Below are 27,827 nucleotides of genomic sequence, written 5' to 3' on the forward strand. Positions count from 1 at the left end.
ACAGGGAGGCTGCCAGCTGGAGGATGACTTCTGTCAGGACCGTCCACCCGTATCCGTCCTCCTCCGTCCTCAGTAATGACCGGACCGGCTACCTGGGGGCCCGGACTCCCCCGGAGGTGGAGGGCATGGCGAAACATCTCAAGGACTTGGACAAGGATGTCTTTAGGAAGATTCTGAAGGGTGAGTGATGCCTCCTGCCAGTCCCAGCACGCTGATGCCTCCTGCCAGTCCCAGCACGCTGATGCCCCCTGCCAGTCCCAGCACGCTGATGCCCCTGCCAGTCCCAGCACGCTGATGCCCCCTGCCAGTCCCAGCACGCTGATGCCCCTGCCAGTCCCAGCACGCTGGTGCCCCCTGCCAGTCCCAGCACGCTGGTGCCCCCTGCCAGTCCCAGCACGCTGGTGCCCCCTGCCAGTCCCAGCACGCTGGTGCCCCCTGCCAGTCCCAGGAAGCTGGTGCCCCCTGCCAGTCCCAGGAAGCTGGTGCCCCCTGCCAGTCCCAGGAAGCTGGTGCCCCCTGCCAGTCCCAGGACGCTGGTGCCCCCTGCCAGTCCCAGGACGCTGGTGCCCCCTGCCAGTCCCAGGACGCTGGTGCCCCCTGCCAGTCCCAGGACGCTGGTGCCCCCTGCCAGTCCCAGGACGCTGGTGCCCCCTGCCAGTCCCAGGACGCTGGTGCCCCCTGCCAGTCCCAGGACGCTGGTGCCCCCTGCCAGTCCCAGGACGCTGGTGCCCCCTGCCAGTCCCAGGACGCTGGTGCCCCCTGCCAGTCCCAGGACGCTGGTGCCCCCTGCCAGTCCCAGGACGCTGGTGCCCCCTGCCAGTCCCAGGACGCTGGTGCCCCCTGCCAGTCCCAGGACGCTGGTGCCCCCTGCCAGTCCCAGGACGCTGGTGCCCCCTGCCAGTCCCAGCACGCTGGTGGAATTTTCCAAGGCATGTAGCGCCACTTTGACCCAACAAGCGATTCATAGAATTTAGCAATATTTGGCTGTGAAAATGAAAAATAGTCAATGGGGACGGAGCGGCGGCACGGCGAAATAGCCGCAGGACGGATCCGACATGGTGAACAGCCTGTCGGATCCGTCCTGCCGCAAGTGTGAAAGTAGCCTTACTCTCCATTCAGAATGCATGGGGATAAAACTGCGGTATAGAGCCCCTGTGACGGAACTCTATGCCGGAAAAGAAAAACGCTAGTGTGAAAGTACCCTAATAGAGTAAATTAGCCCCACAATTTGTTATCCGTTTTCTCCTGAATATGGCAACAGTTCACATGTGGTTGTGAACTGCTGTATGCTCACACTGTAAAGTGCAGTGTACAAATCAGAAGAAGAGCTATACATAAGAAAAGGTTCTTCTTCTCCACTGTCAGTCAGACTCTGAGGCTAGTATGGCATAAGCCTCCTCGGCACTGTGTAACTTTAACAACTAATACGAACTTGGAAAGTACATTACTTTTTTTTTTTATTAATTTTTTTTAAATTTTTACTAATAGATTAGATAGACTAACATTTATCTTAAAAATAGAGCGCTAACCCTCATGAATTCCTAATACTAAGATAAGGACCCGAACACGCTTTCTCCCCAATATGCTAAATAAGCCCCAATTTTTATTTTATTTTTTATTCAGAAAAAAAAAAGTGCTCCAAAAGCAGTGGAGAAATTTGTCACTGCTGGCAAAATCTGTGACAATGACTGGTCACAGATAGAAGATAGAGGTTCGAAGGTATGGGGGGGTTTGAAACGCAGAGTATTTATAATCGGAGACGAGTACTGAGGTCCCCCAATAATAGCTTTTTTCCTTCTAAAACTAGAGCTCTAACCCTGATCAATTACTAACTAACCCTAATAAATTCCCCATAAGCTTTCTGACAGGTTACTGACTGGAACAAGTCATTGATATGGATGACAGGGACTGGGGGGTTTATTGAAGGCTAATTGGGGGTGCTGATGTACTATCACTATTGGTAAATCCCTGACAGAACACAGTGACTGGTCATATACTGTAGTAGGGACAAATGAAAGGTGATGGGCAGTGTTCCCTCTAAGCTGCGCGGGTGGGCGGCCGCGCAGCAATTATTGTGGCCCCGCTCACAATTTTATAATGCCCGCTCACTCAGCCTAGTTCGCTAACGCTGCTGGCAAAATGCCAGCTCTTGTCGTCACTCGTCAGACTTATGTGCGTGACAGCGCCGACGTCCTCCTTGTAGTCTTGTGCGGCTCAGCACAGCGGGGCGCCGCCTACATAACGTCAGTCGTCACTGTGTTCTTTAACGTCAGACGTCACACACACACCGCTGTTCGCGCACTTATTGGCGCTGCAGGATTCGTGGGAGAAGGAAGGGAACTCTGAGGAGCGTGGGCACAGAGTTCGCTGAGGTAGTGGCCGTGTCTGGTCTGAAAGAAATTGAAAGACTGTGCTGGGCTGGCGGCGCTGCTGTTGCTGTGTGCTGTGGCAGGGCCGGGGGTGAAAAGGGGAGAAAAATACCTTATAAAAAAGTCTGATAAATACCAGTGTGAATGAAGGACTGTTAAAAGGGGTTAATAACTACTGAAGGCCCTTCACAGTAGTTATTAACCCCTTTAAGCAGTCCCCCAGTCACAGTATTTATTAACCACTTCAGCAGTCCCCCATTCACAGTATTTATTAACCACTTCAGCAGTCCCCCATTCACAGTATTTATTAACCACTTCAGCAGTCCCCCATTCACAGTATTTATTAACCCCTTTCACTAGTCCCCTCTTCAGTGAAGGGGGGACTGCTGAAGGGGTTAATAAATACTGTGAATACGGGACTGCTGAAGTGGTTAATAAATACTGTGAATGGGGGACTGCTGAAGTGGTTAATAAATACTGTGACTGGGGGACTGCTTAAAGGGGTTAATAACTACTTTGAAGGGCCTTCAGTAGTTATTAACCCCTTTTAACAGTCCTTCATTCACACTGGTATTTATCAGACTTTTTTTATAATGTATTTTTCTCCCCTTTTCACCCCGGCCCTGCCACAGCCCACAGCAACAGCAGCGCCGCCAGCCCAGCACAGTCTTTCTTTTTCCCCCCTTTAGGTGTTTAGGTGTTAGAGCAATCTAATTAAAGTTCTATTTTAACACCTAAAGAGAAAGGAAAAAAATAAAACCTACTGTTTCTCTAGATGACCTTATGTTGATAGTAGTGTTAATAGAGTCTCAATGATTTGTAAAAATAGTGTAGATGCTTTTATAGACCCTTGGGACTCTATTACCACTACTATCAACATAAGGTCATCTAGAGAAACAGCAGCTTTTTAAAATTATTTTTTTCCTTTAGGTGTTTAGGTATTAGAGCAATAAAATGAAAGTTATGTTTTAACATAAGGGTCAGAAACTGGGTTTTGTTTAGCCTCTTGGTTATTAGTTTTTCTATGTAAGTTCTCTGGATCAAAGATTTTTTTTGAGTGACGTTATTAAATGTATTCCTTCTGAAAATAAGAGGGGTATGGATGAAGCAATGACACACGGCCTAGTGTAATAGCTGTGTAGTTGATGGCAGGCTCCCTTTTAAAGGGTTTTCCGGGAGTTCAGTATTGTCCCATCTTCAGGATGTGATTGTGGGGTCCGACACCCAGCACCCCTCGCCAAACAGCTGTTTGAAGAGGCAGAGGCGTTTCTATATACGCTCCAGCTTCCTCACAGCTTATCCAGCACAGCTCCATACCTTGTATAGCAGTTCAGGTCCATTCACTGGAATGGGAAAGAGCTGCAAATAGTCCATGTGACCAATGAGTGTGACATCACTGGCCAAGGAAGAGTTCATAGTGCAGGCTGGAGCGCCATGGCCTCTTCAAACAGCTGATCATTGGGGGTGTTGGGAATCGGACCCCCACAATCAATATTGATAACCCATCTTGTGGATAGGCAGTTAGTATTAAACTCCCGGAAAACCCCTTTAATAACATATTATGTACTCACATAGATATTGTTCCTCTCCGGCTCCTTTTCTGGAGGGGGCAGCCTGGCACTGGCGAATTAGGTCACCAGCTGTGCCCACCTCCTCCATTTGTTTTCAGGCCACTGGAGGGAAGTGCCAGTCTGACATCACCATGGCTGCCTCAGGAATACATGTCAGTGCTCTATAAACCTGCTGATCATCAGTCTGGTCAGCGTCTTGGAAGAGGTCTCCATGACCGCTCCTCGTTCCTTTATGCATCTCGGTGGCTCTTGATTTGGGTAATGGAGTGGCATAGTGGCAGGACATAAAATTGATGCTCTGCTTCTTTCTTCTAGCTGTGGTGGGTGCTCTTGAGGGCAAAGACAGCTCCGAATCTGTGAAGGCCATACAGGAAACGACCTTGGTATCCGAAGAGCTGCTCAGTTTTGTCATCTCTGGCTCATATACACTCCTACGTGTGGCCTTCAGACTCTCGGCTCTTAAACAGGAGGTGAGGACAGATTACTTATGTACTGTGTTCCCTATCCACAGGACAGAGGAGACTTTTCTGATGGTGGTCTGAGCACTGGGACCTATGTTGTGCCGTGTGAATGGAGCGGCAGTCAAGCATGCATGCTGCACAGTACAGCGTGCCTATCTTCGGCATGTGTATGTGCGCCTCTCCATTTAAACAAGGGCACACAAGCCCCCATTGTACTGATCGGCAGGCGTCCAGCCGGCGCAATCCCTTTGAGCAGACACTTATCCCTTATCCTAATAGGGGATAAGTAGTTGTAATGGGACAACCCCTTTAATGACTGAATCTACATTGGAACTTGCAATCCCCAATGCACTTTTTAAAGGGGTTTTCCGAGATTTAAATATTGATGACCTATCCTCTGGATAGTAGAAACAATTGTGCAGGAGCAGCACTCAACAGCCCCGCACCAGACCACAACAGCCCCGCACCAGATCCAATCAGCCAGAGAATAGGTGAAAATCAAACAGCGGTGGCAGCATCTCCCATCATTCCATCTTTATTAGGACTTCACAGCATACAAAAAATCTGCAAAATCGACAACGTTTCGGCTGTACAACAGCCTTTGTCAAGCATGCTTGACAAAGGCTGTTGTACAGCCGAAACGTTGCTGATTTTGCTGATTTTTTTTTGTATGCTGTGAGGTCCTAATAAAGATGGAATGATGGGAGATGCTGCCTCTGCTGTTTGATTTTCACCTATTCTCTCGATAGGTCATCAGTATCTGATCAGTGGGGGTCCGATATCCTGGACCCACGCCCATCAGCTGTTTCAGAAGGCACTGGCGCTCCCGTAAGTGCCACGGCCTTCTCTCAGCTTACCAAGCACAGTGCCATACATTGTACGAGAAGGCCCCTGCGCTGCTGCAAGCGCCTCTGCATTCTTGAACAGCTGATCGTCAGGTGTCCCATGTGTCGAACTCCCACCGATCAGATACTCTGTTATTAATCTCTGTCTTGTCTCATTTATAGGTTTTTAAAGAAGATTTGAAGGAGCTCAGGTACGTCTCTCTGTGTGATCTGTCATGGGTGCAGTTCCCATTCACGGGTGCTAGAGATTGAGCTCTTCTTGGCTGACCAGTCAGGATCGGATGGCTGTAACTGTAGTAGATCCTCTTTATAGTTGAAAAGTTGCTGCCTTCTGGCTCCTACTCCAAAACTGGTCTGGAAGGGTGTATTTATAATTGCCACTCGATGCAGTGAACATACAGATTGTGCATAGCCCAGATTTTGTCTACTACATAGTGAATGGCAGATCCGAAGGATTACTTGAAGGGAATCTTTCGACTAGGGCATCTGTTAAAGAGGTCTGTTGTGGTGACCAATTAGCTCAGTCTGTATTATTCACTGTTTGCTCATTCGGATCCTAAGTAAGGGTAGGTTCACATTTGCATTTGATAGATCTGACAGGCAGTTCCAGCAGTAACCCTGGGTTCACACCAGAGCGTTTTATAGCGCGTTCCTACGCGCTGTAAAACGCTTAACAAGGAGAAACCAATGATTCCCTATGTGCATGGTCCTCACCTGGGCGTTTTACAGCGCGTACGATCGCGCTGTAAAACGCCCGACGCCCCAAGAAGTACATGAGCTTCTTTGGGGCGTCTTGTCGCGCGTTCCCGTACATAGACTTTTGGGAACGCGCGACAATGGGCGTTCGCTTGTCTCTGTATGCGTGATTGCAAACGCCGGTACAATCGCGCATACAGAGCGCTCCATCGCGAACGCTCAGGTGTGAACCCAGGGTTACAGCTTGCCAGAGTTTACCAGATCCAGGCTAGCCAGATACTGCTGTTCAACACCGGACCCTATTGACTATAGTGGGATCTGGCAGCTTTCCGGCAAAATGCTGGGTTTCAGCCGCACAAAAACAAATGGATTCCATTAAAGCCAATGGCGTCCAGAGGTAAACGGCAGTATCCAGTGAAAATCCGGTAGGCTGTTCTCTGCCGTAACAGCCTGCGGCATCCGTTAAATGGAAATGTGAACCTACCCTTACACATATAGTGTATGTATATATTGAACTATTGGGGAAATTTATGAAAGGGGTTCTGCAGTATTTAACATTTCTCTAGAATAGGACATTAATATCAGATCAGTTGTGGTCTGACACCCCATACCACCACTAATCAGCTGTTCAAGAATAGATTTGGCTCCAGGAACAGGTTCTGAAACTACAGACCTCTGCCCATTGTGTAGATGGATCATGTTAATACAGTGCTTCTCCCAATCAGCGCTACAGCTCTGTCCACTACACAATGAATGGAGCTGTGTAGTTCTGGACCTACTCCTGAAAGCTGACCGGCTGGGGTGCGGGCTGTCCGAATCCTGCTGATCTGATATATCGATGACCTATCCTGAGGATAATCTATTGTTAAATCTTAGAGAACTTCCTTCAAGACTAACGTATTTTCTTTGTGTTGTAGAATTCCAGATGATTTTATAGAGGACTATGCTAATATCGTATATGGAAACAGGTCAGTGTCCTCCTATGTGAGTATGTACATATCATATCACTATATATTAGAATTATTGAAAATGAATCTTCATTTCATTCATTTCTACAAATGACCACACAGCTGCATTATACAGTACCGGAAAATGTAGAAATAATATGTGGAAAACTTAAAGGGGTTGTCCGGGCTTTTACGATTGGTGACCTATCCTCAGGATAGGTCTTCTATATCAAATCGGCAGTGGTCCGACTCCCAGCACCTGTATTAGGAGACGGCGTGCGCAGTGCGCACCGAACGTCTCCCTTCTCTTTTCCTGCTCTGCTGCTGCTTTGCCATAGACATAGAAGCAGGAAGAGAGAGACTGGAGACGGCACGTGCACACAGCGCGTGCCGTCTCCTCATACACCTGATTGGCACCCCCGCCGATCAGAAATTGCTGACCTATCCTGAGTGTAGATTATCAATATTAAAAGCCCGGACAACCTCTTTAATGTGAATTTGCTGAGATTGACGAAAGTATAAACCACTAGTGGTGCTTGGTCAATGATCACAAAACCAGGGTGGTGCACCCTTTATTTGGGGTTCAGTGGAGTATAGATTGAGGCAGGGTCACATTAATATTGAGTGGTATCTCCCCTTGCTGCGATATAGGCTGACACTCGGGCATGATAACGTCGTACAGATGCTGAATATCCTCCTGTGGTATGTCAGTCCAAGCTTTTATACAATGGACCTGCAGTTCAGCCAAGGCGGTTGTTGGCTGCAATGCATGGGAGATCCATCGCCACATCCAGCCCCAGACATTCTCAATGGGGCAGAGATCTGGCTATCAGGGTGGCCAGTCACTCTTTTATGTGACTGTGGGCAGAAAGGGGAGTTGGAGCCCAAATTTTATGTGTAATCTTATTTTATTCATTTTTTGATTTCATAAGCAAATGACTCATTACATCGCAGACATTGATATAAGTAATATGGACATAGTCCAACACAGGGACACGCAGGACCCTCGAAAAACAGTTGAAATATCACAGACATATTAACCTTTAGTGGGACTCGAACATCCCAGTCATAACAGGGAACCCCAATCAAGGAGGGCTATCATTATGGAGGCGAGTAAGCTTTATTATGAACCCTCGAATGCCCAAGTGAGCACGCTGAGTGAGTAATCCTAAACAGAGGATCCTACATCACAGTAAACATAAAAGACACAAAAGGAAAGAGGAATAGGAAGAGGGGAGGGATACTAAGGAGAGGGTACATATGTCAAGAACCCTGCTGAGGAAAAATTCGGGAACACACCAGATCTCCAAATCTCTGAGAGTCTCGAAAGAGAGTTAGAGAGTTGTATCTGTTCTGGTAAATACCGCTTCTCTCCTGACTGTCGGCTATCAACTCTTCCATCCTAAGAATATGTTTCAATTCCTTGGCCCTCTCAGACAATGTAGGGGGGGCAGTGGTTTTCCAGTGCCTTGGAATCGCCATGCGCGCCGCTGCTAAGAAGAGACGTAGTGCCCCTTTCTTAACTTGTGAGATAGAGCCCGGAATGAGAGACAGCAGTGTAACCTGAGTATTAGATATTGACTGGTTCGAATAGCTGGTATAAATATCCAAAACCTTCTCCCAGAAAGGCTTTATCAGCTGGCAGTCCCACCAGATATGCAACATAGAACCTTGCTCTCGTTCACACCGCCAGCAATATGATCGGGAACATCTGGTGTAGAGTAGTAGGACAATAGTACCACCTAGAGACAATTTTATCATTCTCTTCTTTAATTTGAGATGCCATGGACATCCCATGGGAGAGTGTACAAATCTTCTCTACTTCATCCGCTGAGAAGGTAATTTGCAGGTCCCTTTCCCATTTTGCGAAGAAGGGGGCTCTGTCTTCATTCTGAATTTGTAGCAAAACCTGATACATGGATGATATTGTACCGCGACCATCAGTGAAGGCCAGGTAAAGTTTGTCAAAGTCTGTCAACTGACCTATCGCTCCACCAAGGGAACGTGTGACCCATGAAAGACCTGACTTGAGCGTACCCCAACTATGAAACTTGTGAGAAAGCTACGTTCTGTCTGAGGCTCTCGATGGAGGATAAAAGCCCCGAGGTGACTAAATCCTTAACCCTCAGGATACCATCCCCTACGGTTTTATTAAGAAAAGCGGCGGGTCGAAGGCCCGGTGAAAATGCCGGATTGCCATGCAATGGGGTCATGGGACCCGGCCTAGCTGACACTTGTGACATGGAGATCCACTTATCCCAAATAGATAGAGCATGCCTTACCAGGTATGGCCATTCTTCAGAGGCCGGCCGTTTATCCAATTCAAGCCAGGGCAGCGCTTGAAGAGGCAGGGGAGACAAAGACTGCTCCAAACTTACCCACAACTTCTGAGCACCCTTATGAAGCCAGTCCCGAATTCTGGTTAGCACCGAAGCGCTATGATAGATTAACATGTCTGGGAGGCCAAAACCGCCCAAGAATTTCTGTTTAGTCAGGACTTGTCTCCGTAGTCTGGGTTTACTAGCTTGCCATATGAACTTGTTCAGCCCTTTCTGAAGCTCTTGGAAGTACGACCGCGGGGAGCCCAAATTTTAAACACAGAATTAGTAAGTAACTTGTTTTTTGCCAACATAAGCATATCTGTATAGTTTTATGTGAATGCACCAACCTTATGGTTTGCTCTCCCTGTAGACGACCACTACTTGAAGAAGCCGCTTTGAAACAAAGCATTAGATTGCCAACAGTGGAGGATATGAGATGGAGAGTTGATGTTGCGATTTCCACCAGGTAATAATGTATTTAGACTATGCATTATATTATAGCATTATTTAGAAGTCGTGGCCAAAAGTTTTGAGAATTACATAAATATTGGAAATTGGAAAAGTTGCTGATTTAAGTTTTTATAATAGCAATTTGCATATACTCCAGAATGTTATGAAGAGATGAAGAGTGATCAGATGAATTGCATAGTCCTTCTTTGCCATGAAAATTAACTTAATCCCCAAAAAAACTTTCCACTGCATTTCATTGCTGTCATTAACCGCCTCCGGACCGCCTAACGCAGATGTGCGGTCCGGAGGCGGCAGCCCTGCGCACGACGACGCATATACGCGTCATCTCGCGAGGGCCGGGATTTCCTGTGAACGCGCGCACACAGGCGCGCGCGCTCACAGGAACGGAAGGTAAGCGAGTGGATCTCCAGCCCGCCAGCGGCGATCGCTCGCTGGCAGGCTGGAGATCCGAATTTTTTAACCCCTAACAGGTATATTAGACGCTGTTTTGATAACAGCGTCTAATATACCTCCTACCTGGTCCTCTGGTGGTCCCTTTTGTTAGGATCGACCACCAGAGGACTCAGGTAGCTCAGTACAGTCGCACCAAACACCACACTACACTACACCCCCCCCCCCCCGTCACTTAATAACCCCTTATAAACCCATGATCACCCCATATAAACTCCCTGATCACCCCCTGTCATTGATCACCCCCCTGTAAGGCTCCATTCAGACGTCCGCATGATTTTTACGGATCCATGGATACATGGATCGGATCCGCAAAACACATGCGGACGTCTGAATGGAGCCTTACAGGGGGTGATCAATGACAGGCGGGTGATCACCCATATACACTCCCTGATCACCCCCTGTCATTGATAACCCCCCTGTAAGGCTCCATTCAGACGTCCGCATGTGTTTTGTGGATCCGATCCATGTATCCATGGATCCGTAAAAATCATGCGGACGTCTGAATGGAGCCTTACAGGGGGGGTGATCAGTGACAGGGGGGTGATCACCCTGATCACCCCCTGTCATTGATAACCCCCCTGTAAGGCTCCATTCAGACGTCCGCATGTGTTTTGTGGATCCGATCCATGGATCCGTAAAAATCATGCGGACGTCTGAATGGAGCCTTACAGGGGGGGTGATCAGTGACAGGGGGTGATCACCCTGATCACCCCCTGTCATTGATAACCCCCCTGTAAGGCTCCATTCAGACGTCCGTCCGCATGTGTTTTGCGGATCCGATCCATGTATCCATGGATCCGTAAAAATCATGCGGACGTCTGAATGGAGCCTTACAGGGGGGGTGATCAGTGACAGGGGGGTGATCACTCTGATCACCCCCTGTCATTGATAACCCCCCTGTAAGGCTCCATTCAGACGTCCGCATGTGTTTTGCATGTGTTTTGCGGATCCGTCTGAATGGAGCCTTACCAGGGGGGTGATCAATGACAGGGGGGTGATCAGGGAGTCTATATGGGTGATCACCCCCCTGTCATTGATCACCCCCCTGTAAGGCTCCATTCAGACATTTTTTTTTGGTACAAGTTAGCGGAAATTTTTTGTTTGTTTTTGTTTTTTCTTACTAAGTGTCATATTCTACTAACTTGTGTCAAAAAATAAAATCTCACATGGACGCACCATACCCCTCACGGAATCCAAATGCGTAAACATTTTTAGACATTTATATTCCAGACTTCTTCTCACGCTTTAGGGCCCCTAAAAAGCCAGGGCAGTATAAATACCCCACATGTGACCCCATTTCGGAAAGAAGACACCCCAAGGTATTCCGTGAGGGGCATATTGAGTCCATGAAAGATTGAAATTTTTGTCCTAATTTAGCGGAAAGTGAGACTTTGTGAGAAAAAAACAAAAAAAAATCAATATCCGCTAACTTATGCAAAAAAAATAAAAATTCTAGGAACTCGCCATGCCCCTCATTGAATACCTTGGGGTGTCTTCTTTCCAAAGTGGGGTCACATGTGGGGTATTTATACTGCCCTGGCTTTTTAGGGGCCCGAAAGTGTGAGAAGAAGTCTGGGATCCAAATGTCTAAAAATGCCCTCCTAAAAGGAATTTGGGCCCCTTTGCGCATCTAGGCTGCAAAAAAGTGTCACACATCTGGTATCGCCGTACTCAGGAGAAGTTGGGGAATGTGTTTTGGGGTGTCATTTTACATATACCCATGCTGGGTGAGAAAAATATCTTGGTCAAATGCCAACTTTGTATAAATAAAATGGGAAAAGTTATCTTTTGCCAAGATATTTTTCTCACCCAGCATGGGTATATGTAAAATGACACCCCAAAACACATTCCCCAACTTCTCCTGAGTACGGCGATACCAGATGTGTGACACTTTTTTGCAGCCAAGGTGGGCAAAGGGGCACATATTCCAAAGTGCACCTTTCGGATTTCGCAGGCCATTTTTTACACATTTTGATTGCAAGGTACTTCTTACACATTTGGGCCCCTAAATTGCCAGGGCAGTATAACTACGCCACAAGTGACCCCATTTTGGAAAGAAGACACCCCAAGGTATTCCGTGAGGAGCACGGCGAGTTCCTAGAATTTTTTATTTTTTGTCACAAGTTAGCGGAAAATGATGATTTTTCTTTTTTTTTCTTTTTTCCTTACAAAGTCTCATATTCCACTAACTTGCGACAAAAAATAAAAAATTCTAGGAACTCGCCATGCCCCTCACGGAATACCTTGGGGTGTCTTCTTTCCAAAATGGGGTCACTTGTGGGGTAGTTATACTGCCCTGGCAATTTAGGGGCCCAAATGTGTAAGAAGTACCTTGCAATCAAAATGTGTAAAAAATGGCCTGCGAAATCCGAAAGGTGCACTTTGGAATATGTGCCCCTTTGCCCACCTTGGCTACAAAAAAGTGTCACACATGTGGTATCGCCGTACTCAGGAGAAGTTGGGCAATGTGTTTTGGGGTGTCATTTTACATATACCCATGCTGGGTGAGAAAAATATCTTGGTCAAATGCCAACTTTGTATAAAAAAATTGGAAAAGTTGTCTTTTGCCAAGATATTTATCTCACCCAGCATGGGTATATGTAAAATGACACCCCAAAACACATTCCCCAACTTCTCCTGAGTACGGCGATACCAGATGTGTGATACTTTTTTGCAGCCAAGGTGGGCAAAGGGGCACATATTCCAAAGTGCACCTTTCGGATTTCGCAGGCCATTTTTTACACATTTCGATTGCAAAGTTCTTCTCACACATTTGGGCCCCTAAATTGCCAGGGCAGTATAACTACCCCACAAGTGACCCCATTTTGGAAAGAAGACACCCCAAGGTATTCCGTGAGGGGCATGGTGAGTTCCTAGAATTTTTTGTCGCAAGTTAGTGGAATATGAGACTTTGTAAGAAAAAAAGAAAAATAAAAAATCATCATCATTTTCCGCTAACTTGTGACAAAAAATAAAAAGTTCTATGAACTCACTATGCCCATCAGCGAATACCTTAGGGTGTCTACTTTCCGAAATGGGGTCATTTGTGGGGTTTTTCTACTGTCTGGACATTGTAGAACCTCAGGAATCATGACAAATGCTCAGAAAGTCAGAGCTGCTTCAAAAAGCGGAAATTCACATTTTTGTACCATAGTTTGTAAACGCTATAACTTTTACCCAAACCATTTTTTTTTTTTTGCCCAAACATTTTTTTTTTATCAAAGACATGTAGAACTATAAATTTAGCGAAAAATTTATATATGGATGTCGTTTTTTTTGCAAAATTTTACAGCTGAAAGTGAAAAATGTCATTTTTTTGCAAAAAAATCGTTACATTTCAATTAATAACAAAAAAAGTAAAAATGTCAGCAGCAATAAAATACCACCAAATGAAAGCTCCATTAGTGAGAAGAAAAGGAGGTAAAATTCATTTGGGTGGTAAGTTGCATGACCGAGCGATAAACGGTGAAAGGAGTGTAGTGCCGAAGTGTAAAAAGTGCTCTGGTCATGAAGGGGGTTTCAGCTAGCGGGGCTGAAGTGGTTAAAGGACCTGCTGAGATCATTTCAGTAATCGTCTTGTTAACTCAGGTGAGAATGTTGACGAGCACAAGGCTGGAGATCATTATGTCAGCCTGATTGGGTTAAAATGGCAGACTTGACCTGTTAAAAGGAGGGTGATGCTTTAAATCATTGTTCTTCCATTGTTAACCATGGTGACCTGCAAAGAAACGCGTGCAGCCATCATTGCGTTGCATAAAAATGGCTTCACAGGCAAGGATATTGTGGCTACTAAGATTGCACCTCAATCAACAATTTATAGGATCATCAAGAACTTCAAGGAAAGAGGTTCAATTCTTGTTAAGAAGGCTTCAGGACATCCAAGAAAGTCCAGCAAGCACTAGGATCGTCTCCTAAAGAGGATTCAGCTGCGGGATCGGAGTGCCACCAGTGCAAAGCTTGCTCAGGAATGGCAGCACGCAGGTGTGAGCGCATCTGCACGCACAGTGAGGCGAAGACTTTTGGAAGATGGCCTGGTGTCAAGAAGGGCAGCAAAGAAGCCACTTCTCTCCTAAAAAAAACATCAGGGACAGATTGATCTTCTGCAGAAAAAATGGTGAATGGACTACTGAGGACTGGGGCAAAGTCATATTCTCCGATGAAGCCTCTTTCCGATTGTTTGGGGCATCAGGAAAAAGACTTGTCCGGAAAAGAAAAGGTGAGCGCTACCATTAGTCCTGTGTCATGCCAACAGTAAAGCATCCTGAGACCATTCATGTGTGGGGTTGCTTCTCATCCAAGGGAGTGGGCTCACTCACAATTCTGCCCAAAACACAGCCATGAAAACAATGCATTTTCCAGCACGATGGAGCACCGTGCCATAAGGCAAAAGTGATAACTAAGTGGCTCGGGGACCAAAACGTTGACATTTTGGGTCTATGGCCTGGAAACTCCCCAGATCTTAATCCCATTGAGAACTTTGTGGTCAATCCTCAAGAGGCGGGTGGATAAACAAAAACCCACTAATTCTGACAAACTCCAAGAAGTGATTATGAAAGAATGGGTTGCTATCAGTTAGGAATTGGCCCTGAAGTTGATTGAGAGCATGCCCAGTCGAATTGCAGAGGTCTTGAAAAAGAAGGGCCAACACTGCAAATACTGACTCTTTGCATAAATGTCCTGTAATTGTCGATAAAAGCCTTTGAAACGTATGAAGTGCGTGTAATTATATTTCACTACATCACAGAAACAACTGAAACAAAGATCTAAAAGCAGTTTAGCAGCAAACTTTGTGAAAACTAATATTTGTGTTATTCTCAAAACGTTTGACCACGACTGTACATACTGAAGAACGTCATTGCTGGTATAGAGTAGATGCCGTACCTGGTGCTGACAGAACTTAAAGAGGTAATCCCATCTTGGACATTAGGGACATATCGCTAGGATACGCCCCCCAATGTTTGATAGGTGCAGGTCCCACTTCTGGGGCCTGCACCGTTACTTTGAACGGACCCAACAGCCAGTTATTGGCAATATATTTAACGTCCGCCTGAAGTTTATTTCAATCCAGTCGTCGTCCGAAGCTTTACTACCAGCGCACAGGCAGTTGACTTCCTCCTATGTGTCATTGTGAAATTGGTTTGTGTGACTGTATTATAAATTATTAAAATGTTGTCTTCTTTAAAATAAATAAAAATATATATATATGTTTTTGTTGTTTTTGCATCAAGTGTTTAAACAGTTTTTAAAATTATGTTAAAAATGTCCAATATTCTCAGCTCTCTTTCTCGGGCGCTGCAGCCGTCCATTCTAATGCAGATGAAGCTTTCTAATGGAGAGTCCCATCGTTTTGAAGTAAGTTTTTTGTTTTTTAATAAAATTCCTCTATGTGATTTTTGGATTATGGGTATGGAAACTTCCTGCCGGTTATATTTGTTATTTTGTTTTATAGAATTATTTTTATTAGCTAGGTCATGGTGACGACCTGGTCATGAAAAGAAACTGAAGAAATAATTTACTTTGTCACTACAGTCGCAAAAATGTTAATAAGAATTAATTACCCCCCCCCCCCCCCCCCATAAAAAGAGCATCCCCTCATGCAGAATTGTTTCCAAAACCCACAAAAAGTAATATCCCAACTTTAATATGTGCAGCCCTGCTCTTATCCATTCTTATACTTCACAGAAAAACTTTAGTGCAAGGATTCTTTGAGTGCAAGATTAGGGAGAGAGACCAGATCAACCCATATATATGCCTTTGGGGCATTTTGCTTGGTTGGTTTGTGTTTATTATTATTATTATTATACTTTTTTTTTTTTTTTTTTTTTTTTTTTTACTGAATCGGTTGTATTATGGGATAAAAATAAATTTGCCATTGCAAGTTTGCTCAGTTTTTTTTACAGCATTTTTTTTGTGGTACGTGGACAGATCTTATATGCTGGCCGTAAGAAATTATAACCTAACAGTTTTTTTAAATTGCAGCATATTCTGGGATTAACAGTTTTCAGACATATTCCAATAGACTTCTGTATATGAAAAAAATGCATGAAAAACAAGTGATTAACCCTTTCATGACCAAGGGTCATTGATGCACCAGTGTCCAGGTCAAAATTTACAAATCTGAAATGCGTCACTTTATGTGGTAATAGCTTTGGAACACTTTTACTTATCCACGCCATTCTGAGATTGTTTTCTCGTGACACATTGTACTTCATGATAGTCATATATTTAAGTCAATATATTTCACCTTTATTTATGAAAAAATCCAAAATGTACCCAAAATTTTGAAAAATTCAGTTTCCAAATTTCTATTTCTCTGCTTCTAAAACAGAAAGTTATACCTAATAAAATATTTACTACTTAACATTCCTCATATGTATACTTTATGTTGGCATCATTTTGGAAATGTCATTTTATTTTTTTAGGACGTTAGAAGGCTTAGAAGTTTAGAAGCAATTCTTAAAATTTTTAAGAAAATTGCCAAAACCCACTTTTTAAGGACCAGTTCAGGTCTGAAGTCACTTTGTGGGGCCTACATAGTGGATACCCCCATAAATGACCCCACTGTAGAAACTACACCCTCAAGTTACTCAAAACTGATTTTACAAATTTTGTTAACCCATTAGGTGTTCCACAAGAATTAAAGGAAAATGGAGATGAAATTTCTACATTTCACTTTTTGGGCAGATTTTCCATGTTATAGCATTTTATTTCTTTTACACATTGAGGGTTAACAGCCAAACAAAACTCTATTTATTACCCTGATTCCACGGTTTACAGAAACACCCCACATGTGGTCGTAAACTGCTGTACGGGCACATGGCAGGGCGCAGAAGGAAAGGAATGCCATACGGTTTTTGGAAGGCAGATTTTGCTGGATTGGTTTTCTGAACGCCATATGTTTTTTATTTTTCTGCCGATCGTCTTGTGCAGGGGCTAGTTTTTTATTGGTACCATTTTGGGGTACATAGGATTTTTTGATCATTCATTATTACACTTTACAGGGCAAGGTGACCAAAAAATTGGCTGTTTTGGAACAGTTTTCATTTATTTATTTTTACAGCGTTCATCTGAGGAGTTAAGTCATGTGATAGTTTTATAGAGCAGATCGTTACGGACGTGGCAATACCTAATATGTTGATACTGCAATGGTCAATGAGACCTAGAATCCCTTTAGGGGTCTCTAACTGATATTAAAATTATATCTTTATTAGTTAATTTTAAAACAGTTGAAAAATCACACAAAATAAAGAGGGAAAAAACTTTAAAATTATCAGTATATAGTGACGTGTGGGATGGTTCCTGTTGCGGTTACTACCACAACCACTTTTTATTCCTAAATGTCTGTGAAAGGCATAGGGAATATTTATTCCAATTGGAGTTGTGTTTTTCAATTCACAGTTGCTCTGTGAGGGTCCCTTGGTTGATTTGTCTCATCCACCTTTATTCCCTTGGGGTGGTATTCACACTAATGTTGTGATCCTATTGATGCGTTATGGTGTTCTCTCATACTGAGCTACACCATCTAAATAGTGTGAGCGTCAACCTGCAGGAAGCCTCCACTGTCTGTCCCCTGTACAGAGGGTTACAATTCTGGTGACAGTGTTGCTGCCCCTTAGAGGTTGCCACTATTTGTATCAACTGCAGGTCGGCCCTCAACTCACTAAACTTGATCCCTAATCTGGCTATGCTGGATCCTCTATTACTATTGATAGAGGTCTGGATGGCTCTGTCAATACCTAATGCCTCACTCTGTCACACTCCAAATCCTATGCTGCTATTAAAGCGTACACTAGACTATTCCTCACTGCCACTGAGACTGTCTAAAATATAACGGCAATATAGTGTAAAAGATATAATTGTAATATCAGTTAGAGACCCCCTAAAGAGATTCTAGGTCTCATTGACCATTGCAGTATCAATATATTAATATCCCGAGGGTCTCTAAAAGAGACTTTGTATATTACAATACCTTATATGTATACTTTTTCTTATTTTAGTTTTACACAATAATAGCATTTCTGAAACCAAAAAAATGATGTTTTAGTGTCTCCATAGTCTGAAAGCCATAGCTTTTTTATTTTTTGGGCGATTGTCTTAAATAGGGTATCATTTTTTTTGTGGGATGAGGTGACGGTTTGATTGGTACTATGTTGGGGGTCATAAGCCTTTTTGATCGCTTGGTGTTGCACTTTTTGTGATGTAAGGTGACAAAAATAGGTTTTTGGAACAGTGTTTTTATGTTTTGTTTTTATGGTGTTTATCGGACGGGGTCTATCATGTGATATATTTAACCACCTCCGGACCGCCTAACGCAGATGTGCGGTCCGGAGGTGGCGGCCCTGCGCAGAGTCACGCATATATGCGTCATCTCGCGAGGGCCGGGATTTCCTGTGAACGCGCGCACACAGGCGCGCGCGCTCACAGGAACGGAAGGTAAGCGAGTGGATCTCCAGCCTGCCAGCGGCGATCCGAATTTTTTAACCCCTAACAGGTATATTAGATGCTGTTTTCATAACAGCGTCTAATATACCTCCTACCTGGTCCTCTGGTGGTCCCTTTTGTTAGGATCGACCACCAGAGGACTCAGGTAGGTCAGTACAGTCGCACCAAACACCACACTACACTACACCCCCCCACCCCCCGTCACTTATTAACCCCTTATAAACCCCTGATCACCCATGATCACCCCATATAAACTCCCTGATCACCGCCCTGTCATTGATCACCGCCCTGTCAGGCTCCGTTCAGACGTCCGTATGATTTTTACGGATCCACGGATACATGGATCGGATCCACAAAACGCATACGGACGTCTAAATGGAGCCTTACAGGGGGGTGATCAACGACAGGCGGGTGATCACCCATATACACTCCCTGATCACCCCCTGTCATTGATCACCCCCCTGTCATTGATCACCCCCCTGTAAGGCTCCATTCACACGTCCGCATGATTTTTACAGATCCATGGATCGGATCCGCAAAACACATGCGGACGTCTGAATGGAGCCTTACAGGGGGTGATCAATGACAGGCGGGTGATCACCCATATACACTCCCTGATCACCCCCCTGTCATTGATCACCCCCCTGTAAGGCTCCATTCAGACGTCCGCATGTGTTTTGTGGATCCGATCCATGGATCCGTAAAAAATCATGCGGATGTCTGAATGGAGCCTTACAGGGGGGTGATCACCCTGATCACCCCCTGTCATTGATAACCACCCTGTAAGGCTCCATTCAGACGTCCGCATGTGTTTTGTGGATCCGATCCATGTATCCATGGATCCGTAAAAATCATGCGGATGTCTGAATGGAGCCTTACAGGGGGGGGTGATCAGTGACAGGGGGGTGATCACCCTTATCACCCCCTGTCATTGATAACCCCCCTGTAAGGCTCCATTCAGACGTCCGCATGTGTTTTGCGGATCCGATCCATGGATCCGTAAAAATTATACGGACGTCTGAATGAAGCCTTACCAGGGGGGTGATCAATGACAGGGGGGTGATCCGGGAGTCTATATGGGTGATTACCCCCCTGTCATTGATCACCCCCCCTGTAAGGCTCCATTCAGACATTTTTTTGGCACAAGTTAGCGGAAATTTTTTGTTTGTTTTTGTTTTTTCTTACTAACTCTCATATTCTACTAACTTGTGTCAAAAAATAAAATCTCACATGAACTCACCATACCCCTCACGGAATCCAAATGCGTAAACATTTTTAGACATTTATATTCCAGACTTCTTCTCACGCTTTAGGGCCCCTAAAAAGCCAGGGCAGTATAAATACCCCACATGTGACCCCATTTCGGAAAGAAGACACCGCAAGGTATTCGCTGAGGGGCATATTGAGTCCATGAAAGATTGAAATTTTTGTCCTAAGTTAGCGGAAAGTGAGACTTTGTGAGAAAAAAACAAAAAAAATCAATTTCCGCTAACTTATGCAAAAAATTTAAAATTTCTAGGAACTCGCCAGGCCCCTCATTGAATACCTTGGGGTGTCTTCTTTCCAAAGTGGGGTCACATGTGGGGTATTTATACTGCCCTGGCTTTTTAGGGGCCCGAAAGTGTGAGAAGAAGTCTGGGATCCAAATGTCTAAAAATGCCCTCCTAAAAGGAATTTGGGCCCCTTTGCGCATCTACGCTGCAAAAAAGTGTCACACATCTGGTATCGCCGTACTCAGGAGAAGTTGGGGAATGTGTTTTGGGGTGTCATTTTACATATACCCATGCTGGGTGAGAAAAATATCTTGGTCAAATGCCAACTTTGTATAAAAAAATGGGAAAAGTTGTCTTTTGCCAAGATATTTCTCTCACCCAGCATGGGTATATGTAAAATGACACCCCAAAACACATTCCCCAACTTCTCCTGAGTACGGCGATACCAGATGTGTCACACTTTTTTGCTGCCAAGGTGGGCAAAGGGGCACATATTCCAAAGTGCACCTTTTGGATTTCACCGGTCATTTTTTACACATTTTGATTGCAAAGTTCTTCTCACACATTTGGGCCCCTAAATTGCCTGGGCACATTTTGATTAATAACAAAAAAAGTAAAAATGTCAGCAGCAATAAAATACCACCAAATGAAAGCTCCATTAGTGAGAAGAAAAGGAGGTAAAATTCATTTGGGTGGTAAGTTGCATGACCGAGCGATAAACGGTGAAAGGAGTGTAGTGCCGAAGTGTAAAAAGTGCTCTGGTCATGAAGGGGGTTTCACCTAGCGGGGCTGAAGTGGTTAAAGAGACGGTTGTTACGGACGCGGTACAAAGTATAATACTATTAGATGCCCTGTAGGTGGCAACAGCGGACGCTTTTGAGGGAGGCTGGGGCAGGAGGGGCGGGGAGAATGAATGGGGCGGACCGTATCAGGGGCAGCCCGGGCAGACTACATGAATATGGATGGGACGGGGGAACTGCACTGCATCAGGGGCAGGCACGGACAGGGGGGTGTTGGAGGCGCACAGATCGGGGAGGCACAGAGATACTACCTGATTTCAGGCTCTGATCTGCAGAGCGCAGATCAGAGCCTGAAACCGGCATTTTTTTCACTGCCGCGATCCGATTGGTTAGTCTGCACAGACTAACCAATCGGATCCATTGCCGGCAAGGGACCACTCTGGACCCTTGCCGGCATTACTGCACTGTATGCTGTCCGTGACAGCACCAGGGCAGGGGCAGAAGCTTTAATCCAAGCGCTTTGCAGCGCTTGGATTAAAGAGCTGGTTTTACGTTTATAGACGTGATAGCTGCACGGGGTATGTAGAGGAAGAAAACTATTTTATAACTACTGAACGGTAAATATGTGAAATTTACATTTTATTAGGTAATTATTGATGATGAATTGGTCTAAAATATAAGTTATATTTATGGTAACCGGAATACCCCTTTAAATCCCAGGCCTATTTTTGCTAATCTGACGTGTCACTTTACGTGGTAATAACTGGAACGCTTTTACTCATCCAAGCCATTCTGAGAATGTTTTCTCGTGACACATTGTACTTCATGTTAGTGGTAAATTTGAGTCAATATATTTTACCTTTTTATTTATAAAAAAATAAATCCTAAATGTACCAAATTTAAATTTTTCTGCTTTTTAACCACCTCAGCTCCCCTAGCTTAAACCCCCTTAATGACCAGACCACTTTTTTCAATTCTGCACTACACTACTTTCACGGTTTATTGTTTGGTCATACAACTTACCACCCAAATTAATTTTACCTCCTTTTCTTCTCACTAATAGAGCTTTCATTTGGTGGTATTTCATTGCTGCTGACATTTTTACTTTTTTTGATATTAATCGAAATTTACCGAAATGTTTGCAAAATAATGACATTTTTCACTTTTGGTTGTAATTTTTATTTTTTTTAAACTACATTTCTATATACATTTTTCTCAAAATTTATTGTTCTACATGTCTTTGATAAAAAAAATGCAATAAGTGTATATTTATTGGTTTGCGCAAAAGTTATAGGGTTTACAAACTATGGTACAAAAATTTGAATTTCCGCATTTTGAAGCAGCTCTGACTTTCTGAGCACCTGTCATGTTTCCTGAGGTTCTACAATGCCCAGACAGTAGAAACACCCCACAAATGACCCCATTTAGGAAAGTAGACACCCTAAGGTATTCGCTGATGGGCATAGTGAGTTCATAGAACTTTTTATTTTTTGTCACAAGTTAACCGGAAAATGATGATTTTTTTTATTTATTTTTTTCTTACAAAGTCTCATATTCCACTAACTTGTGACAAAAAATAAAAACTTCCATGAACTCACTATGCCTATCACAAAATACCTTGGGGTGTCTTCTTTCCAAAATGGGGTCACTTGTGGGGTATTTATACTGCCCTGGCATTTTAGGGGCCCTAATGCGTGAGAAGTAGTTTGAAATCCAAATGTGTCAAAAATTCCCTGTGAAATCCTAAAGGTGCTCTTTAGAATTTTGGCCCCTTTGCCCACCTTGGCTGCAAAAAAGTGTCACACATGTGGTATCGCCGTACTCAGAAGAAGTAGGGCAATTTGTTTTGGGGTGTATTTTTACATATACCCATGCTGGGTGAGAGAAATGGCTCTCTAAAAGTCAACTTTTCCAATTTTTTTATACAAAGTTGTCATTTTATAGAGATATTTCTCTCACCCAGCATGGGTATATGTAAAAAGACACCCCAAAACACATTGCACAACTTCTCCTGAGTCCGGCGATACCACATGTGTGACAGTTTTTTGCAGACTAGGTGCGCAAAGGAGCCCAAATTCCATTGCCAGGGCAGTATAAATACCCCACATGTGACCCCATTTTGGAAAGAAGACACCCCAAGGTATTCCGTGAGGGGCATGGCGAGTTCCTAGAATATTTTTTATTTATTTTTTGGCACAAGTTAGCGGAAAATGATTTTGTAAGAATCATAAATTATAAGAAAAAATAATAATAATCATTTTCCGCTAACTTGTGCCCAAAAAAAATAATATTCTAGGAGCTCGCCATGCCCCTCACGGAATACCTTGGGGTGTCTTCTTTCCAAAATCGGGTCACATGTGGGATATACTGCCCTGGCATTTTAGAAGTCTGGAATATAAATGTCTAAAAATTTTTACGCATTTGGATTCCGTGAGGGTATGGTGAGTTCATGTGAGATTTTATTTTTTGTCACAAGTTAGTGGAATATGAGACTTTGTAAGAAAAAAATAATAAAAAATCTATTTCCGCAAACTTGTGCCCCAAAAAAAAATTATTCTATGAACTCCCCATGCCCCTCAAAAGTGATCTTTTTATAGCGTCGCAGCGATTTTTACGGTGTTTTTGCAGTGATCAGAAAAAAAAATTATGTCACTGCGGTGTGGCGGACTGAACGCAAGTGTGCGCACAAGATCAGGCCTGATCGGGCGAACACTGCGTTTTTTGTAGAGCCTATAGAACATGCCCTATTCTTGTCCGCAATTGCGGACAAGAAAAGGCATTTTCTATATAGTTCTGGCAATATGCGGATCCACAAAATGCGGAAAGCACATTGCCGCTGTCCGTGTTTTTCAGATCCGCACTGTCCGTGTTTTGCGGATCCGTGGATCCACAAAACACATACGGACGTCTGAATGGAGCCTTACAGGGGGGTGATCAATGACAAGGGGGTGATCAGGGAGTCTATATGGGTGATCACCCCCCTGTAAGGCTCCATTCAGACGTCCGTATGTGTTTTGCAGATCCGTGGATCCACGGATCCGCAAAACACATACGGACGTCTGAATGGAGCCTGACAGGGGGGTGATCAGGGAGTCTATATGGGGTGATCAGGGGTTAATAAGGGGTTAATAAGTGACAAGGGGGGGTGTAGTGTAGTGGTTTTCCGTGCTACTTACAGAGCTGCCTGTTTCCTCTGGTGGTCGATCCAAGCAAAAGAGACCACCAGAGGACCAGGTAGCAGGTATATCAGACGCTGTTATCAAAACAGCGTCTGATATACCTTTCAAGGGTTAAAAAAATCGCATCTACAACCTGCCAGCGAACGATCGCTGCTGGCAGGCTATAGATGCACTTGTTTACCTTCCAATCCTGTGAACGCGCGCGCCTGTGTGCGCGCGTTCAAAGGAAATCTCGCGTCCGCGAGATGACTCGTATATGCGTCCAGGAGGAATGAATTGACCACCTCCGGAACGCAATCCTGCGTTAGGCGGTCAAGGCAGGTAGTGATACCTCACAAAATACTTATTACTTTCCATTTGCCATATGTCTACTTTATGTTGGCATCATTTTGAAAATGACCTTTTATTTTTTTAGGACATTAGAAGGATTAGAATTTTTGAAGCAATTATTAAGATTTTTTTTAAAATTTCCAAAACCCATTGGTGACGAGAAAATGGTTTTGGCAGTTTATATTTTTTTTATGGCCTTCACCTGACTGGGTGGTTCATGTGATATTTTTTTAGAGCCGGTTGTTACGGACACAGCGATACCCAATATGTCTGGTTTTTGGGTTTTTTTTCCTATTTTTTACACTTTTATACATCTTTATTATGGGAAAGGTTTTTTTTTTCTACTTGATACTTTTTCAAAAAGTGTTTTTCATAATAAAAACTTTTTTTTTTTTGTTCCACTGTGGGACTTCAACTTTTGGGGGTCTGATCCCCTCTACAATGCATTACAATACATAGTGTATTGGGGTCTGGGTCTCACAGGCTTTCATAGAACCTGTGTTAGGCATCGGGCTGCCGTTCCTGGGACCCAATGTAGAGGGAGCCCCTACCCTCCGCAATCCCTGTGTATACTGTAGTCAGTGCTGTGTCAGTGTTAATAGGACAGCCAGACCCCTGCTGCTGATCGAGCGGGCGTCGCTCCTGCATCCTCCCGATTAGAGCACTGCACATGTATGGCGCTGGGATCCTATGGGTTAAAGCTCTTTTTTTTTTTTTAAGACAAAAACAGCAGCATCAAAAATATAGGAGGCTGGTGTAAAGGGAAAATTGGCTTAGTTGCCCATAGTAACCAATCAGATTCCGCTTTTTATTTTCCAGAGCTCCTTTTGAGCTAGTTTTCTAAGGCACCAGTTTTGATAAACCTTCCCCGTAGTGTGGCAGCACCCAAATGTGCATTTCAGATCCATCAGATATTGAAGTGCACACATCAAGTACACAAAAGAAAGATTTATTTTCTGGTGTAAATTTGGATTGGTCCAACCAACTAAAACATGAATCCACCAAGACAAGCCATATTTTATCACTTTCTAGGGAAATTCTGGGGGTGGAGGGATGTTTAATATGCAGAGCAGGATAAAACAATCCCTTCACCCTACTGAGATGTTGAATATTTATCACAAATTTCTTTATCTAAGATTTCTTCTATTGTACAGCATTTTTGATTTCATGTTTTCTATGCTGCTTGTTATCACACAGACTTGGGTATTAGTATTTTCTTTATATTCATAATGTGTGTACCTTTGTCATTTTCCAGGTTCCCGTTGCTAAATTCCAAGAGCTGCGGTATAATGTTGCTCTGCTGTTGAAGGAAATGAATGACCTTGAGAAGAAGAACATCCTAAAAATCCAGGACTGACCACATGTGAATTAAGGCCTCATGCACACAACTTTGTGTATTTTGCTGTCCTCAAAAACGGATCTGCAAAAAATACGGATGACGTCCGTGTGCATTCCGTATTTTGCGTAACGGAACAGCTGGCCCCTAATAGAACAGTACTATCTTTGTCCGTATTGCGAACAATAATAGGATATGTTCTATTTTTTTGAGGAACGGAAATACAGAAACGGAATGCACGCGGTGTAACTTCAGTTTTTTTTTTTTTTTGTCGACCCCCTTGAAATGAATGGTTTCGTATACGGTCCACAAAAAAACCGGAATGGACATGGAATGAAAATACGTTTGTGTGCATGAGGCCTAACATAAGATCTTGTCTGTGCCATTTCAGTCTCTCTGTGCCCACACAGGTCTCTGGCTGATTCTCTAACCAGTACAACAAAAAAGATTTATAGCATGATCCAAATCATTCCATGTCTCTGGGCACCTGGTGGAGCATCATGCGTCTGTAATATGGAACTGCAGGGAAGACCTGGTGCAACCTTACAACAGGGCCTAGTGTGAGGATTCTCCTCATTCACTTCGCTCCAATAATATCTTTGCATACGAGGCCGCCCTCTGATGTCTCCTTTGGGCGCACATAAGGGTCAGACAGGTTGGAACTTGTCGATGGTTAGTTTTGACAGATAATCTTCATCGGAGACATCTGGCAGCTGCTTTTCCTCATAGACATTACATGCTTGTTTAGCTGAGCTGAACAGTCCTCTTTATGGAGTAGTTGAGGGATGATAGCTGTCAGCCGAACAATCATTTGGCCTACAGGTATCTTATCTGGGAGGGTTTACACACAACTAGAAGTCATTTCTGTATTTTATTGATCTGTAATGATTGTTTCCAGTTGACAATTCGATGTAATCTAACGTTAAAGTATGTTGCCAGTTACACGCTGGATAATTACAGAATCGCAGCATGTAAACCCAGACGTTAAAGGGCATCTGTCAGAAGATTTGTACCTATGACACTGGCTGACCTGTTGCATGTGCGCTTGGCAGCTGAAAGGCATCTGTGTTGGCCCCGTGTTTATATGTGCCCGTATAGGTGAGAATTTTTTTATTTTAATATATGCAAATGAGCCTCTAGGAGCAACGGGGGCGCTGCCATTACACTTAGGCTCTGCTCTCTCTGCAACTGCCGCACCCTCTGTACTTTGACAGGGCCAGGTGTGATGATGTTTACACCGTCTGGACCTGCCGATCAAAGGGGAGAGGTTACGACAGTTGCAGAGAGTGTAATGGGAACGCCCACATTTCTAGAGGCTCATTTGCATATATTAAAACTTCATTTATCACAGCAATGTGGGCACATATGAACATTCGACCAACACGAATGCCTTCAGCTGACAAGGGCAAATGTAACAGGTCAGCCAGTTTTATAGGAACAAATCTGCTGACAAACACCCTTTAAGATGTATTATGTCTTTATAGTTGTGGTCCTGATGATTAATAAGGAAGGTTTGTTTTAAACCTTAAAGGGGTTGCCCAACTCTATATTGACTTTTAAAATTCCCCATCCGGTACAGACAGAAGTTACACGACCAGTGCTGTGCCGCTTTGGTAGACGCACCACAGCTGCAGCGGCCCATCTTCTCCCCTGCCCCTCCATACCGGATGTTGACACGTGACGCTAGAAGTCCAGAGAATACAACATTGGATCCCAGGAGCCAATGTACATTACTAGTCAGGAGGATATGATGTGCTTGTTTCAATTGACCATTTCTTATAGGCTGAGGACCCCTTTAAGCTCTCAATCTGTAAATATATTTTTGTTGCTATTGTTATCTTTATATAAAAAAAATTTTAGATGCCGTTTTCATTCATTCCTCATTTTTACAAGATATTTTGTGTAGTATGAAATGCTGTTTGAAGATCTTTTAGTTAGCATCCTTGTATTTCACATGTAATATAGCCTGTCTATCTAATCTGCAAAAACATATAAGATGAAAGAAAACACAATCATCTGATAAAATGATGACCAGCAAAGCCTAGCTTTAGCCCACATCCTAATAAACACCAACATCTCACTAGTAAATAGAGAATTTAGAAATCTATCAGGCTGGACAGGAAGTTTTCATGTGATTTATTTCTCCTTTGTTCTTAATTTCTTGAAAAAATGT

The 27,827-nt window shown here is 43.9% G+C and overlaps 1 protein-coding gene across 1 annotated transcript; it reads left to right on the forward strand.

Moving 5' to 3' along the window:
• Positions 1–25,809, forward strand: LOC122946413 (COMM domain-containing protein 5-like). The gene is made up of 7 exons (XM_044306023.1): positions 1–180; positions 4,256–4,410; positions 5,409–5,437; positions 6,860–6,910; positions 9,581–9,676; positions 15,411–15,486; positions 25,574–25,809. The coding sequence occupies exons 1-7, from the start codon at positions 24–26 to the stop codon at positions 25,673–25,675; spliced, it is 666 nt and encodes a 221-aa protein (XP_044161958.1). The 5' UTR covers positions 1–23; the 3' UTR covers positions 25,676–25,809.
• Positions 25,810–27,827: the final 2,018 nt, after the last annotated feature.

Source organism: Bufo gargarizans, chromosome 9 (genome assembly GCF_014858855.1).
Source record: "Bufo gargarizans isolate SCDJY-AF-19 chromosome 9, ASM1485885v1, whole genome shotgun sequence".
NCBI lineage: Eukaryota > Metazoa > Chordata > Amphibia > Anura > Bufonidae > Bufo > Bufo gargarizans.